The sequence below is a fragment of the Camelus dromedarius genome, chromosome 14, assembly GCF_036321535.1.
Source record: "Camelus dromedarius isolate mCamDro1 chromosome 14, mCamDro1.pat, whole genome shotgun sequence".
In the NCBI taxonomy this organism is placed as follows: domain Eukaryota; kingdom Metazoa; phylum Chordata; class Mammalia; order Artiodactyla; family Camelidae; genus Camelus; species Camelus dromedarius.
Window position 1 is genome coordinate 34601676 of NC_087449.1, and position 15122 is coordinate 34616797.

A 15122-nucleotide genomic window follows, 5' to 3' on the forward strand; every position below is an offset into this window, starting at 1 on the left:
AATCATTTACTCATTATAAATGGAATTGAATTATGTATTAATCTAAAATTATAGACCAACACCATCCTAATGAAAACAGATATGAGATATTTATACATTCTAATTCAATGATCTGTGTAACATACTGTAGTACCAGAAATTAGCTGATTAATCTATAAGTAGACTTGATTCTTGAAAGGCAGTTTGTGGAGTACTGGGAAAATTGTGATTCCTCATTGTTTCTCATTAGCATAATTTTTATTTTTCCCTTTTTGTCTTTTGTCGTCATTGAATAGGATAGCCTTGTCTTTGATTTGGCTCTCCTTCACGACTCAGCTATACTTCAACTTCAAGCCTGGTTTAAATCCAGCTGTATTTCAAGCTGGGTTTAACTCTCATCTGTCTCACAAAGGCTTATCTCTGCCTATTTGACCCAACATAATTTATTTTTCTGAAATTCTGTTACTTTTCTCTCTAACACAGTTTAAATTGTCTTGTGGATTATATACATTGGCGTTACTTTTTTGAACTGCTCTCATGGTTGCTATCTCCTTTCATCCTTGGACCCTAGATAGAGGTCAATAAAAAGGCAATATTATCCCCCATTTTATAGATGTAAAAACTAAGAATAGATGGGTTATTTGGTTTCTTCAAGGTAAGACTTCAGCCCAAATCTTCATTCCACAATCTGGTTTTCCTATACTATAATTCAAGTTTTATACTTTACTGACTACTACTCCCACATCCTGAGCTCATATTGATATTGCCAGCTGATTGGTTTAAAATAGACTGTTTCTATTCAAACCCCCAATCACTGATATCTATTTCTTTTTAAAAAGCTACTTACTTAATTGTGGAGTCTTTTATAATAATGTTTAAACTTGAGTTCTTCAAAGGAGCAAGGTATTGTATGATCAAGATTTGAAGTGTGGACTACTGAAATTTTTCATATTCATTCATCAGACAAATGTCATTGACTTGGACCATATGCCTAATATTAATGCTAGCTTTGGATATGAACAAATATTGATTACATTATTTTGTTAGTAATATCTGGTCTCTTCTTATTTGTACAGGAGAAATTAAACAGATTCTAGAAAACGAACTTCAGATACCTGTGTCTAAAATGCTGTTAAAAGGCTGGAAGACCGGAGATGTGGAAGACAGTGTGAGTTTCATAACTACCTAGAAATAAAAGAAAATTACATTATGCAACTGACTAAATGATGTGTAAAATTGGTTTTTATTAATGTTGTTACATATGGCAAATGTTGATTTGATAATAGTAGCTTAATTTAAGGAATCAGCAATGTTTTTCAAGCTAAAACATTTTCATAGTAAACCAGAAACAGTTCTAAAAGACTTAAGTATATCAGTGAAAACACTATATGACATGTTTTTCCTATTTCTAACCATTTTATAGGAGTTAATTTGGCGTTCTTTTTTGAGAACTTTTACCTTTTTCTCAAATCCCATATAATGTCAGTAAGTACCTTGGAATAATAATTTACTAAACAATTACTTATTGGCCTGAAAGAAGTCATACACAGTATATACATTTATGCTAAGTATTAATTATGGAATAAAGAAAATAGTAGGAGATCTTTTAACTTGGAAAATTTAAATGGAAAGAATATTTCTTTGTTTATTTGGATAGGGGCAGGCGCACAGTAGGGTACTACACCCTATTTAGAAAATTGTCAAAAGATGAAAAGTCAAACTACAATGTTGACAGTTTTCCAAGAACTATAGGGGAAAAGTTAATAATCACAATCAATAGTCATTTTTTGTTTGCTATTTTTTTCTTTTCCAGACGGTCTTAAAATCACTACATTTGCCAAAAAACAACAGTCTTTATGTCCTTACACCAGACTTGCCACCACCTTCATCATCTAGTCATGCTGGGTAAGGTGTTTACTTTTCCTAGGAATCTGAAATGAAAAGTTTGATTGTTAAGTTGCTTCAGGCTGTATATAAGTATCAAAATCAAATCAAATCAAATCAAATCAAAATCTTGCTGAAGCTTTAACTTACCAACAGCTGTTGACTGTATAAACTTTCAAAATACTTGGTTTGGATAGTTTGTTTAATTTTAGCGATGGAATCCTTTTGCAGAGAAAAGCTTTAGCAAAACTCTATTATGTAAAAAATAGTCAAAAATGGCACTTCTCTGTTTGAAGGGGAGGAACTGGAGTTAGAGGGAAGAGAATGAGTTACTGGAGCTCTAAGTTCTCCCATGGCTAAAGAAGGCATATCTTTGAGGAAAATTCATTGGGCTCTGCAGAATACAGCTTGAAAAATGCTGATAGAAAACTTTTATTAAGATTTTCTCTCTATTTGGAACAGAGGGTCTTATTCTTTTCTCAGTTTTCACAGTGAAACTCATTACATTTATAGAACAATCAAATGATTTTAGTATTTAATTATATATTACATTATTATTGCTTGATGAAGCAACCTGATCTAAAGTGAATTATTATGCTAGGGATAGAGTAAAAATTTTTATGAGGATAGTATCATTCCAGAACTGTGTTTAAGTTATTCTTAGATTTTCAGTTTTTTGCCCTTCTTCTTCTTTTTTGTAATACAACTTGGTGTCCCTAAACTTTGAATATTGTCCGACTATTCCCCCACCACCTACCAAATACATTTTTTATTATTATGTAGTGGAAGGAAAAAAGTCCTGTTTTTTTTTTACTACACTACCCATAGAATGCTTCTGGTCACCAAATATAGGACACTCCCCCACCCCAACCCCCATCCCCAAACACACACACCAGGCAATTCTTCAACACCAGCTGGATGTTCTACAATTTAAATGTATTCTGATACTACCTACCTGGAGATAGCACTAGATTCTACAGGTTCAGGGCTCAATCCCACAAGACTCCACCCACGTCAGACCTAATTGCAAGTCTGCGTTGTTACTTGTGCTTCTGACTAACTGGCTATAAATTGGAGGTTCCCACAACCCCTTTCTTGGTTTGATAATTTGTGAAAATGGCTCACAAAACTCAGAAAAGTACTCCACTTACTATTACCTATTTATTATAAAGTACCTTTTAAAGGATATGAATGAACAGCCTCAGATGAAGAGATATATAGGATGAGATCTGAAAGGGTCCTGAGCACAGGAGTGCCTGTGATGTTTGGGCTGTGCAACCCTCCCAGCACATAGATGCATTCTTGTTTACCAACCTGGAAGCTGTCCAGAGCTCTTCAGCTAGGATTTTTTATAGAGGCCCACCACAAAGGCATGATTGATTAAATCATCAGCGGTTAGTAATTAGCTCAACCTCCAGTTCCTGTCTCCTCCCCAGAGGTGGTGGGGGTTGGGAGACTGAAAATTCCAGCTCTGTAATCCCCTGGTAGCCAGCCCCTAATCAGAGGAGTTTTCTAAATATCATCTCTTTAACAAACCCTATTGTGTTTGAAAGGGACTCCTCCCTTCTTTTACCTTTATCAATCTTATCATTTAGAAAATTTCAAGAATTTTAGAAGCTCTATGTGAGGAATAAGACCAAAGGTATATTTCTTAGCAGTCATACCACCATAGGTGGATAGTAGCAAAAAGAAAAAGAAATTCGGCTTTACCAAAGTAGAAATCACTGAACTGAGAAAAGTTAAATCTAATATAAATGTATCTGATAGTCTGTTAGTGGTTTGTTTTAGGTTAAGAATTTAAAGATTTCTTGAGTTGCTCTTTATCTTCTATGTTCAGATCATATATTAATGGGAAGTTGAATGAGTGTACTATTACAAACAGCCAAGTAGTACTTGTAGTCTTCATGTTTCTAGTAATGTTGATAAAAATATCAGATGACATTATAGATACGGGTCCTGTGGCTAGTCAGGCAGAACATTATTTTGTAGATTGGTTAACAGAGTGTAATCACTGTCATTCAGTATATAATCCACATAATTATAAGTAGATGAGAGATATCATTGGTTATAATCTATGACTTTCCAGTAGCATGATTAAATGGATTTATCAAAATATCTCCCTGGGCTAATAGAAGTGTTCTTCATTGCCTTGTGGCTGACCTTAGTTTGATTGCCAATTGCTCAGTCCCTAGGCAGGCAGGGACCTACAGTGCTTCTGAAATGCAGTGTTTATTGGAGAGTAAGTACTTTATGTAGCACTAAAGTAGTCTTCCCTAGTTGGCTTTATGGATTTTTACCAACTTATAATGATGCTTTTTCCTGTGTTGTAACAATAAGAAAGAAAAATTCAAAGCCAAATAAGAGACATAAAGCACAGCATATCTGGGTGGTGGAAGGAGGGGCAATTTGAGGCTCCTGCTAATGAAAAAGTTAAATTAATATACATTTTATTAAAATCTAACTCAAAAGCCAAGGTATATTTATGTGTATTAATCTAAGATATCTTTTTTTTGGTGTGATGTGTATCTTAAATGCTGATTGCATTGGGAACAATTTGTAAAAACAAAATCCATACAGAACCTTAAAAGCTAATGGTAATAATTATTTTAACTTGTGGTATTCGTTTTGTGTTTTATCAAATACAAATAATTTTTTGACATCATAACTATATAGTGGAATCCAAAAGTAATTTCCTGTTGAGTTTTATCACACATCATGTTGTCAAATATGGTAGGCCAATAAAATTGCTCTTCACAGAACTCCATAATGAATCAAATTGATTTTTTTTGCCAAGTTTTGTTATAATTGGTGGATGCATAGAAATCTTACTTGTAATTTGTAACCTAATTTATAATCTAAAAAGGAGAAAATAAAAGGTTATTTTTATTCTTAGTGTTATATTTGAGAATTGGCAAATGAATACAAGAGCTCTGAAATTGGTAGAGGAAAATAGGAAAGTTTGTGTACATATTACCCTACCCGCATCCGTTTCGTCATCTCAGACTTAGGGTTTTTTAAAGGTATATTTTATTTAGGTGGTTAGCTTGATATTTAATTGGCTTTATTGTTTTATTTCTCTGACATGAGTTAGTGGATGTTGGAAGATGGAGGGGAGGTGGAAAATAAACTACCTGGTAGTTAATTGCAGTGCAGCACTATGACATGGTCCTGCTGCTGGATTCCACCATTCCAATTCCAATGCTTTGGCAAATATTAGGTTCTTTCTTTACAGAGTATCAGTCTTCTCTCAGTGGACTGGACAGCACTGGTGTTATAGTGTCACTCCTAAACAAAATTTATTGTAACCAAATCAGGAAAATAATATGATTATAGTCTATTTCTCCATAAAAAGATATCAAGGTCAAATAAGAAAAATCCTGGATCTCAGTCTCAGCTCGGCTAGAGCCTTAAATTTTTCATTTATAAAATAGGAAGGATTGTTTTTAGTTGCCACAGTATTTGTAAAAATTCAGTAAGCAGGAGTGGTACATTATATTTGAAAGCACAAATTACCAAACATAGTAATTAAAATCATTTATTTGTGCTAATAAATACCAGTAATAATCTTTTTCATTCAACTCTCACTTGATTCTTCTAACAATTCTGCAAGAATACAGGTTGACTTTGATACGTCTGTTTTGTAAATGAGGAAATTGAGGCGTTTAGAAGAGTTTTGTGAACTGTTCAAGGTCATGAGTAAATACTTCTGATACTGAAGTCTCCGTCTGACTATCTACTACAGCTTTCACATTCTTGACAGAAATATACAGTTTTATTCCAAAGATGCCTTCTTTTTTGGAAGCTGTTCCCTGGAAAGAGATTTTAAAAAGAAAAATCTTGTAGTTTGTCTCTGTATACTTTTTGAAGAGCTTTTATATACGTTATTTTATTTACTATAATTCTTCTCAAGAATATTAATGAAATTTCAGTGTGTGAATGAACTTTTAGTTATAGTATACTATTAATCTTTTAGTAAAACGTAGATATGCAATAATATTCTCTTAAGTTGTTTATTGATAAACCATTTCATTCTCAGGGTTTAGTGAGAGCTATATCTTATACCAAGTCCTATAAAATTTTTTTTTCTTAACTTAATTTTACTGCCACTAGGGGGTGCCTGGCAATTGAGTCTTATTTTGTATTTACAATTCTTTTTAAAGCCTAAGAGCAGCAAAATTACAATAGAAGTGTCCATAACAGAATTATATTTAAAATTATTTTAAAATAAATTGTGTTTTTCAGAAAACAAAGTATCAGGCCTTTTGAAAATTTAAGAGCAAACTCTTTAAGAATAATCTTTATAAGAGTTGGAAAGAATTTAAAAACCTTTATAAATAAATCAATTTCACTAATTAATTGAAAGGTGATACAGCACAACTTCAGATTATACTGTAAACCACAGTAAAATTAGAAGGGAGGAAGGACTGTTAATTATTCCTGTTTCATACTACTATAGGAAAGATTCAATCCACAGAAGATTTATTGATTACCTACTAGATAAAAATAAGCTCTGTCCTCTAATAGCTTATAATTGACTCATTAAAGGTAAGGTATTGGGCTTTTTCTTAATTCATCTCTTTGTAGAAAATTTCCAGCACTCTTCTTTGATGTTCTGTCTACCACCCAGTAAGCTCCTCTTTTCTTCATCTGCTCTATATAGGCTAATGTTCCCCAGAGTTCTGTTTTCAGCAGTCCCTCTTACTGTACCTTCTCTCAGACATCTACTCTCAAACCTTCAATTTCCAAATATGTATAGATGACAGATCTCTGTTTATAAACACATGTGTCCTAGTTGCCAGTGGAGCTTTTCACTGGTATGTGTCCCGTATGTAATTCAATGATGTGTCTAGAACTGAGACAGTCCTGAGAAATCTGTACTACTGCCTATGTTTTTGTCTTAAATGTACAATGGTATAAAATACTATAGTGTATTCCAAGTAGGATGATGATTATTTAAAAGGCCATTGAGTTTGACATATAAATAACTGATGAATTTATTGAGATCATTTTTGGTAGAAAAATGAGAAAAGCAGGTTGTAGTAGATTTTAAAGGATAAGTGAAAAATGAGGACTTGGAGTTACTCTTATATTCAGAAAATTCAAGTGTGAAGGGAAGGAGGAGTTTAGTGGGGAGTAAGGTCAAGAGACTGGAGAATTATTAGAAGTATGAGGAGAAAAAGACAGCAAATAGGACAAATTTGAAAAAGTGGAACCAAAAAGAGCTGGTTGCCAAAAAGGATGTGGCATTATCTTAGATTGAGTGGCAACAACAAAATGTCATACACTGGGTGGCTTGAAAAACAGACATTTATTTCTCATAGTTCTTGATGCTGGACAGTCCAAGATCAAAGTTCTAGTGAAGTTTGCTTTCTGGTGAGAGCTCTCTTCCTGGCTTGCAGACAGCTACCTTCTCATTGTGTCCTCATGTGTCAGAAAGAGAAGGTCTGGGAGATAGTTAGGGAGAGAGAGAGAAAAAAAAGGGGGAAGCAGGGAGGGAGGGAGAGAAGGTGCTGTGCAAGCACAATCAAGTGCTAGAATGCCCTGGTCTCTCTTCCTTTTCTTATAAAGACACCAATCCTATTGGATTAGGGCCCCGTTCTTATGACTTCAGTTAATCTTAATTAACTTCTTGAAGACTGTCTCCAAATACAGTCATATTGGGGATTAGGGCTTCAACATAAGAATTCCTGTGATGGGGGATGCAGTTCAGTTCATAGCAGAGAGGTAGGTGGAGCCCAGGAATTTTGAAATGAAGTTAACTAGTAGGTTTAGAAATAGTAGAAAAGATAGAAGAATTGAAGATTGGAGCAAATGGAGAACATTTCTGGGTTTTGAGTTTCAGAGGTGTTTTAGTAATAGTTGATGACAAAGTGCAAATTATAGGTAATACTGAGGTAGAAGGTAGGTAATAGTTACAAGAATAAGGATGTTAAGTATGAAATTAAAGTATTTGGTAAATGACAATGACACAAAGTGATCATTTATGAAGACAGGCTTTATATATATATATATAAATAAAATATTACTAAGTCTTCACAGTAAAATATAAATAGGTGTTATTACCTACATTTTGCAGATAGGGAATCTGAGTTGGATTAGGTGATGACAGAGAGAGTAGTTATTGGGAATTTGTTTAGGTTCTTATTTGAAAAAAGCTAGAGATACTGATTAAATTAGTCTATTAGGAAAAAACCCCACAAACTTAGGTATAAATGTCATAATTAAAGGGGATAAATGCTAAAGAAGAATAACCTGCATACTTCCAGAAGAAATAAGAATAGTCAATTATATGTTGTTTACCAGAGAACTATCCCTTAAAGAAATTACACAAAATAGAGAAAATAAAGGGTACAGAAAGTGGTATTTGAGATACTCCAGCCAAATATTAATTTTTAAAATGTGGTCTAGCAATACTAATATTACGTAAAATTGAATTTAAGGCAAATAATATTGAGGAACAGCTTATCAAGAAGATAATAACAATTGTGAACTTGTGGGCACAAATCAGCAAAAACCAATCGAATTACAGGGAGAAATAGTTCAACTACAATCATATACAAACATTTTTCAGAAACTAATGAATTACCACAAATGACAAATGCTGGAGAGGCTGTGGAGAAAGGGGAACCCTCCTACACTGCTGGTGGGAATGCAGTTTGGTGCAGCCACTGTGGAAAATAGTATGGAGATTCCTCAAAAGACTAGGAATAGACTTACCATATGACCCAGGAATCCTGCTTCTGGGCTTATATCCAGAAGGAACCCTACTTCAGGATGACACCTGCACCCCAATGTTCATAGCAGCACTATTTACAATAGCCAAGACATGGAGATAGCCTAAATGTCCATCAACGGATGACTAGATAAAGAAGTTTTGTGGTATATTTATACAATGGAATACTACTCAGCCATAAAAACCGATAACACAACGCCATTTGCAGCAACATGGATGCTCCTGGAGAATGTCATTCTAAGTGAAGTAAGCCAGAAAGAGAAAGAAAAATACCATATGAGATTGCTCATATGTGGAATCTAAAAAAAAATAAAATAAATACAAAACAGAAACAGACTCATAGACATAGAATTCAAACTTGTGGTTGCCAAGGGGGCAGAGGGTGGGAAGGGATAGACAGGATTTCAAAATTGTAGAATAGATAAACAAGATTATACTGTATAGCACAGGCAAATATACACAAGATCGTATGGTAGCTCACAGAGAAAAAAGTGTGACAATGAATATATATATGTTCATGTATAACTGAAAAATTGTGCTGAACACTGGAATTTGACACAGCATTATAAAATGATTATAAATCAATAAAACAGTTAAAAAAAACTAATGAATTGAGTGATTCATCTTTATAGGCTATATAAGATTTGAATAACCAAATTAAGCCAAATAGAATACATACGAAAATTTATCATGTACTAGAACACAAAGCCAGTATCAAAGAATCACTGTCATACTAACCACATTTTTCTGACCATTATGCAATAAAATTAGAAGTGAAGTAATATAAAAAGATATCTCTGAGATACTCCATATATTTGGATACTATAAATAATTTACTTCAAAATAATTTATGGGTAAAAATGAAATCATAATAGCAACCACTAGCTATTTAGAAGTGAACATAAGAAAGAGTGCTAGATACTAAAATTTTGAATATAGCAAAAGTGCTACTTAGAGGGAAATTTATAATATTTAAAACATTAACTAGAAGACAAGAAAGATGGGGAGAAAACAATTACATTGTATATTTAACTTAAGAAAATAGAGAAATTGGAAATATATACAAGATCTTGTGGTAGCTCACAGCAAAAAAAATGTGACAATGAATATATGTATGTTCATGTATAACTGAAAAATTGTGCTCTACACTGGAATTTGACACAACATTGTAAAATGACTATAACTCAATAAAAAATGTTTTAAAAAATTAAGTTAAAAATTTTTTAAAAAGAAAAAATAGAGAAATAACAATAGAGTAAGTTTGAAGAAAATAGAAGGAAAGAAAGTAATTAATGATAGATGTAATTAACAAGTAATAACTGCTTGAAAAATCAAACCAAGAGAAAATGAGAGTAAGCACAAATTATTAGGTATGAAAAAGGGGACAACTACAGATTCAGAAGAGATTTTTTAATTAATAAAAATTATTAAGTAAATTAATACTAAACAAATTAATAAATTATTTTAAAACAAAAATAAATATACATGAATAGTAATAAACATATCTTTATGGCAATAAAATCTGAAACTTAGTTGAAATAGAGAATTTTGTATGAAATACCAAGTACTAAAATGAATACAAGAAATAGATAACCTGAAAAAAGTAATAACCATTAAAGAAATTGAATTTGTTGTCAAAATTTTCATATGCCACTCCTTCCCCCTCCCCCACTCCAGAGAATTTCCCTAAAGGAATCTTATCAAATCTCCATGGAATAGATTATTCCAGTCATACATAGACTCTTCCAGAAGGACTATCTTATTTTATAATGTTCATGTAATCTTGATACCAAAACTAGAAAAAGGTAATATAAGAAAAAGTTGTGTGTAAATCTCACTTACAACCATAATAAATTAATAAATAATGATAATAAAAATGAGTGGGTAAACTTTGCTTTGCCCTCTCTCAGCCTTACTATTTAATGACCTCTTCTTTCTCCTGTCCTTATTTCACCACCTTCAAATGACACCTCTTCATGAATTCAGATGGCCTAAGATGTAAGTGAACCAAAAAACGTAACTTGATTATGTTTCTCCCCTGCTCAAACCCCTCCATTAGAATAAAATTCAAGTACCTTACTATGACGTATAGAGGACTTATATAATCTTGTTCCTGACTTTCTCTGTAACTTGTATCATTCTCCTTCTGGCTCTTATCTTGCCAGCCACACTGGCCTCCCTGCTCTTCTTTTTTCTAAGTGTGCTAACGCTTCAGGGCATTTGCACTTTGCTATTCTCCTTCCCGGAACAATCTTCCACCAGTTATCAACTTGGCTCACTCCTTTATTCAGGCCTTTACTCAAATGTACATCCTCAGAGAGGCTTCTCTTGATACTCCTGGCTAAAAAAACCCTTTGCCATACTCTCTCCCTTTATCTTGCATTATCACTACAATGCATTATGTTAGTAATATTAGTAATATATTCATATTCATATTTGTTATCTGTCTTCTTCATCATACTGTAAAGCTACAAGAAATCAGGGACTTTTATTTGTTCACTGTTGTATCCTTAGGAGCTAAAAGAGTATCTGAAACATAGTAGAAAATTAGATTAAATAATTACATAAAATAATTAAAATTATTAGAAATATTGTGGAATGAATACTGTGAAGTAATACATTCCTAAGGATGTTTGCCTCCTAACAGAGACCAAAGCTAAGGTGTAAAGTTCTAATGGTGGGATATCAAGCACCATGCAGAATAGAGGTTAGATATTTGGGGAGCCAAAGATTTTACAGGTGTTCCATAAATATAATGAACTAGGCAATTTCTGCTTCTTGGCCAGAGCTTAACCTGTTTGTCCAGTGTCCCTTTTGCTTTTTCTCATCAAAGTATAGAGTAATGGAAGGAGCTCTGGCTTTATAGTCAGGCACACTTTTCATCCTATATCTGTCCACTACCAGATTTGTGGCCTCAGGCAACACTTTTCTTCTATGAGTCTTAGTTTCCCTTGTATTAATTCATGTATCCTCTCCCCAACCAGATCCTAAGCTGTAAAGAACAAAAACATTCTTCTTAAGCACCTCCCTCAGGAAAGTGCCATCTATGTAGAGGCCCTAATAAATGACATTTGTTGTAATGAATATGAAAATTTCATAAATATAGTTGGAGAAGGATTAGTATTTTTGGATTTGGCATTACTAATGATCACCTTGATAGAAAAGGACTGAATGGGTATCTTCATAATAAAAGACAGTCTTTCCAACTTGCTTTGGTCTTATTCTAGTAATTGATAAAAATGTCCAGCTCCATTTTAGTTATATAGATTGTCTTCATTTTTACAACAGTGTGACCAAAAATAAGGTATGCCTGTGTGTAGTTATACCTTTTGCAAGTAGTAATAGAGTGTTGCTGTTAAACTTTGACCTTCTTATACAGGGCGGATGGTTCCAGTTAATATTTCAGTGAATTCTAAGAGAGTGTTGTTGAGCTCTATTCATGACAGTCCAGCATATGGTCTTCTTGTGTGGCCTCTCGAGTTGTGAAGCTGCTTTTAACTCTGGCTTTGAATTAGTTTCTACTTGTACAAGCAGGAGTAAATTCAGGGTGCTAACTGAGACTCCTGTGATAATTGAGTAAACCACTGGTATTAAAATACGTCCTTGGAAAACTATTGGTGGGAAAGCAGGCAACAGTAGCCTTGAATTAAGCATGAGTAGGGTATTATATTTTCCAATGGATACTATGGAAGGAAACTGAGGAGTAGTGAGTCAAGATATCTCAGTACTAGCCCCAGCTCTCCCACAGAATCACTGTTTGAGTTTGGGCAGGCCATTTCTCTGCTCTGGGCCTCAGATGCCACCAGAAAATAAAGAGGTTCCATGATTGGAAAATAAAACTGCTTTGGTAGCCAGACAAGCACCCAGTGGAGCATGTGGATTAGACTTGGGTCCTAAGTGGGGTCTTTTATCTCTCACTCCAGATCTAAATCTTAGACCTACATGCTGAGGTGACCTATAAAAAGAGTTAAGACTGGTTTGTCAGAGCCTTAAGGACTGATGCAATAGGCCTGCCTCACCAACCTGGTCACAGCAGGAAACACAGCTTAGAGAGCTCATGGCAAGCCTTGTCTAGGGATATCTACAACAAAGGGTGAAAAGTGGAGGGGAATTTAGTGCATTAGGGCATAGGAGATGAAAGAGGAAGCTGCTGGTCTTGTCCCTGTCTTCTGAGAAACCTAACCAAGTACAGGGTGACCTTGTGAATAATTGTAATAGTCTCTTCTCTGGAAGAAGCAAGTTTAGAATGGGGAACAAATGCTGCAAGTGTTGTCATTAAAACTCTTCCTTTGTGAGAAGAAGCAGCCTGGGCAGAAAATCCGCCTATGAGCAGAGGCAGAAGCTTGAAGAAAAGCAAATGAAACATTCTTCTCCTGATCCTTGAGGTCTTTTCTAAGTTTCTGTGTTGCATATACTCTTCATTATATCCATTAAGCATGGTATAATAAGGTAAAAACTGAAATATTTCTCTTCTATCTCTGCTTCTTATAAATTGTCCAGCAGCTGTGGTAATAGGTGTCCATCTGTGCTCCTAGCCTTGGTCCCCGCTAAGAGGTGACACCTTCTGGGTGGTATGTGTACTGATACTCTTACAGAGTTTACTTTGTTTGTTTGTTTTCTTTTACCCATCTCTCCCACCCTGTACTGAGACCATTCTAGGTACCTGTCCACCTCCATTACCCCAACTAAGAAAGATAACTGAGAAGTATTATGGAACTATTGTGGGATTCACTTATTACAAGGACATTCTAAAGATGCTTTCAGATAGCTCTCATCCTACTTCTGTTTTCCCAACACGTCACAATCTCTGCACAAATGTTAATCCTTAAAATGTTTTTTATTTTTGTCTATATCCTGCTATTTCTGTTTTTGGTATTCTCCCTTAATGCAAGAAGAGTCACATCCATGAGAGCTCTGACTTAGAACGAGAAGAAAACGCTAGGCTATCATCTTTAGAAGGAGTTAAAGCAGTCATCTAATCTAGTTCCCATTTCATGACTAGGGAACTGAGGTACAGAAAGGTAAATAGTCTTTTAGGCCTTAGCTTCTTCATTCAGACTGATTAGCATGATAATTTTTGCCTCTCAGGGCTTCAAAGAGGGGCAGCATGATGAAATAAGATAGCACCTCTGAGCATCAGACCTGGCATTGCAGTTGCTGAGCAGTTTCTCTTTCCCACATCACAGTTAGTTAATGAATGAGCCAAGACTTTGCTCTCATAGAGCTCTTAACTCCAGACCACTAATCAAAGTTCCTTTGAGCATTGCTCAAAAGGTCAGAGTCAGTATGTTCCTCAACATAAAGTCTTATTTCAATCTAGTTCATGTGTAAAGTAAACTAGGAACAGTGCCTGCTGGCCCATAGTAGATTTTCAGTAAATCCTTTAAATGAATGGATGAAGTGATGCATCTCCTTTAGAAAGAGATGAACAACTTCCAGTGGGGGACTCCTTTGGCTGTGTATTTTTATTCTCAAGCTAGGGAAAAAAAAATGAGTTTTAACCTCTGAATAATTTGCTGAAATGTCATTGGAAATGGTTGTTCTATGAGTGTGTCTTCATCATGCTAGCTTTTTATTGATCAATATTTGTGAGGTTTTAGCACTGTTGTAGAAAGAGAGACCTTAAATTGCCTATATGTGACAGTTTTCTGAAAACTTTATATATACAAGTAAATGTTCTAAATGGATTGATTAATTTTTTCTTCCACTGTGTTTTTCAAAACAATTTTTTTTGTTGTTTCACAAAGGATGTTCATTTGTGAAAATGTTTTTCCAGTGTCGTAAGCAGTGCAGTGTTTGATAACAATTTGATATATCATTCTTAAAGTAACTAATCATTTCTCAAGAATAAATTACTCAATGTTTTAAGCACATTATTGTGATTACTATTCAACTTAAATTTAATTCTTGGGAGCATTATTATTAGAATTGTAAAAGTGAAATTAGGAAGTATTGGATTAGTAAATGTTTCTTAATAAGAGGCTACTGAAAAGTGGGTCATTTTAAGAAGAGGACATTCCCCTTAAGTTATGTATTCTGGGTGAAACAAGAAACTTGTCCCTAATTAAAACACTGATGGAGATCACAATACATCTAATTGGATTGATGTACCAAACCCATTTATATAGCTTACTGCCTATTGATAGGTCAGTGACTACTGAGATTAGCTTGTTAACATCACACTTTGATACAGAACTGCAGGTATTCTCCGTGGTTGATTTAATGGACAGTCAAAAACTTGGTCACTAATTTATGAAACAAAGATCAGTGTATCTGTAAATGTATTTTTTGTATCTTCATGGTTTGTCTAGATGGATAGAATTATGTTTTGACAGTTTTGCTGTGAACATCTTGATAGATCACAATGTATCACTATCACCACTAATTACCACATTTTTATTAATCTTACATACTTTGGTTAATACATTTTGCTGAATCCAATATATCACTGTATTGATAAACAGTAATTATAGACTTAAGGACACCTGAACTTTGAAATCTTCCTGAAAAATGTTAAGAATTATGT

At 34.1% G+C, this 15122-nt stretch overlaps 1 protein-coding gene across 2 annotated transcripts in view; it reads left to right on the forward strand.

Annotated features, from left to right (window-relative positions):
- FAF1 (Fas associated factor 1) overlaps positions 1 to 15122 on the forward strand; it is a 376824-nt gene that overhangs the window by 131959 nt on the left and 229743 nt on the right. For both annotated transcript variants that reach the window (XM_031465103.2, XM_010984732.3), the window contains exons 5-6: positions 1056 to 1147; positions 1793 to 1884. In XM_031465103.2, coding sequence (XP_031320963.1) covers positions 1056 to 1147; positions 1793 to 1884 — 184 coding nt within the window. The remainder of the gene's footprint in view (positions 1 to 1055; positions 1148 to 1792; positions 1885 to 15122) is intronic.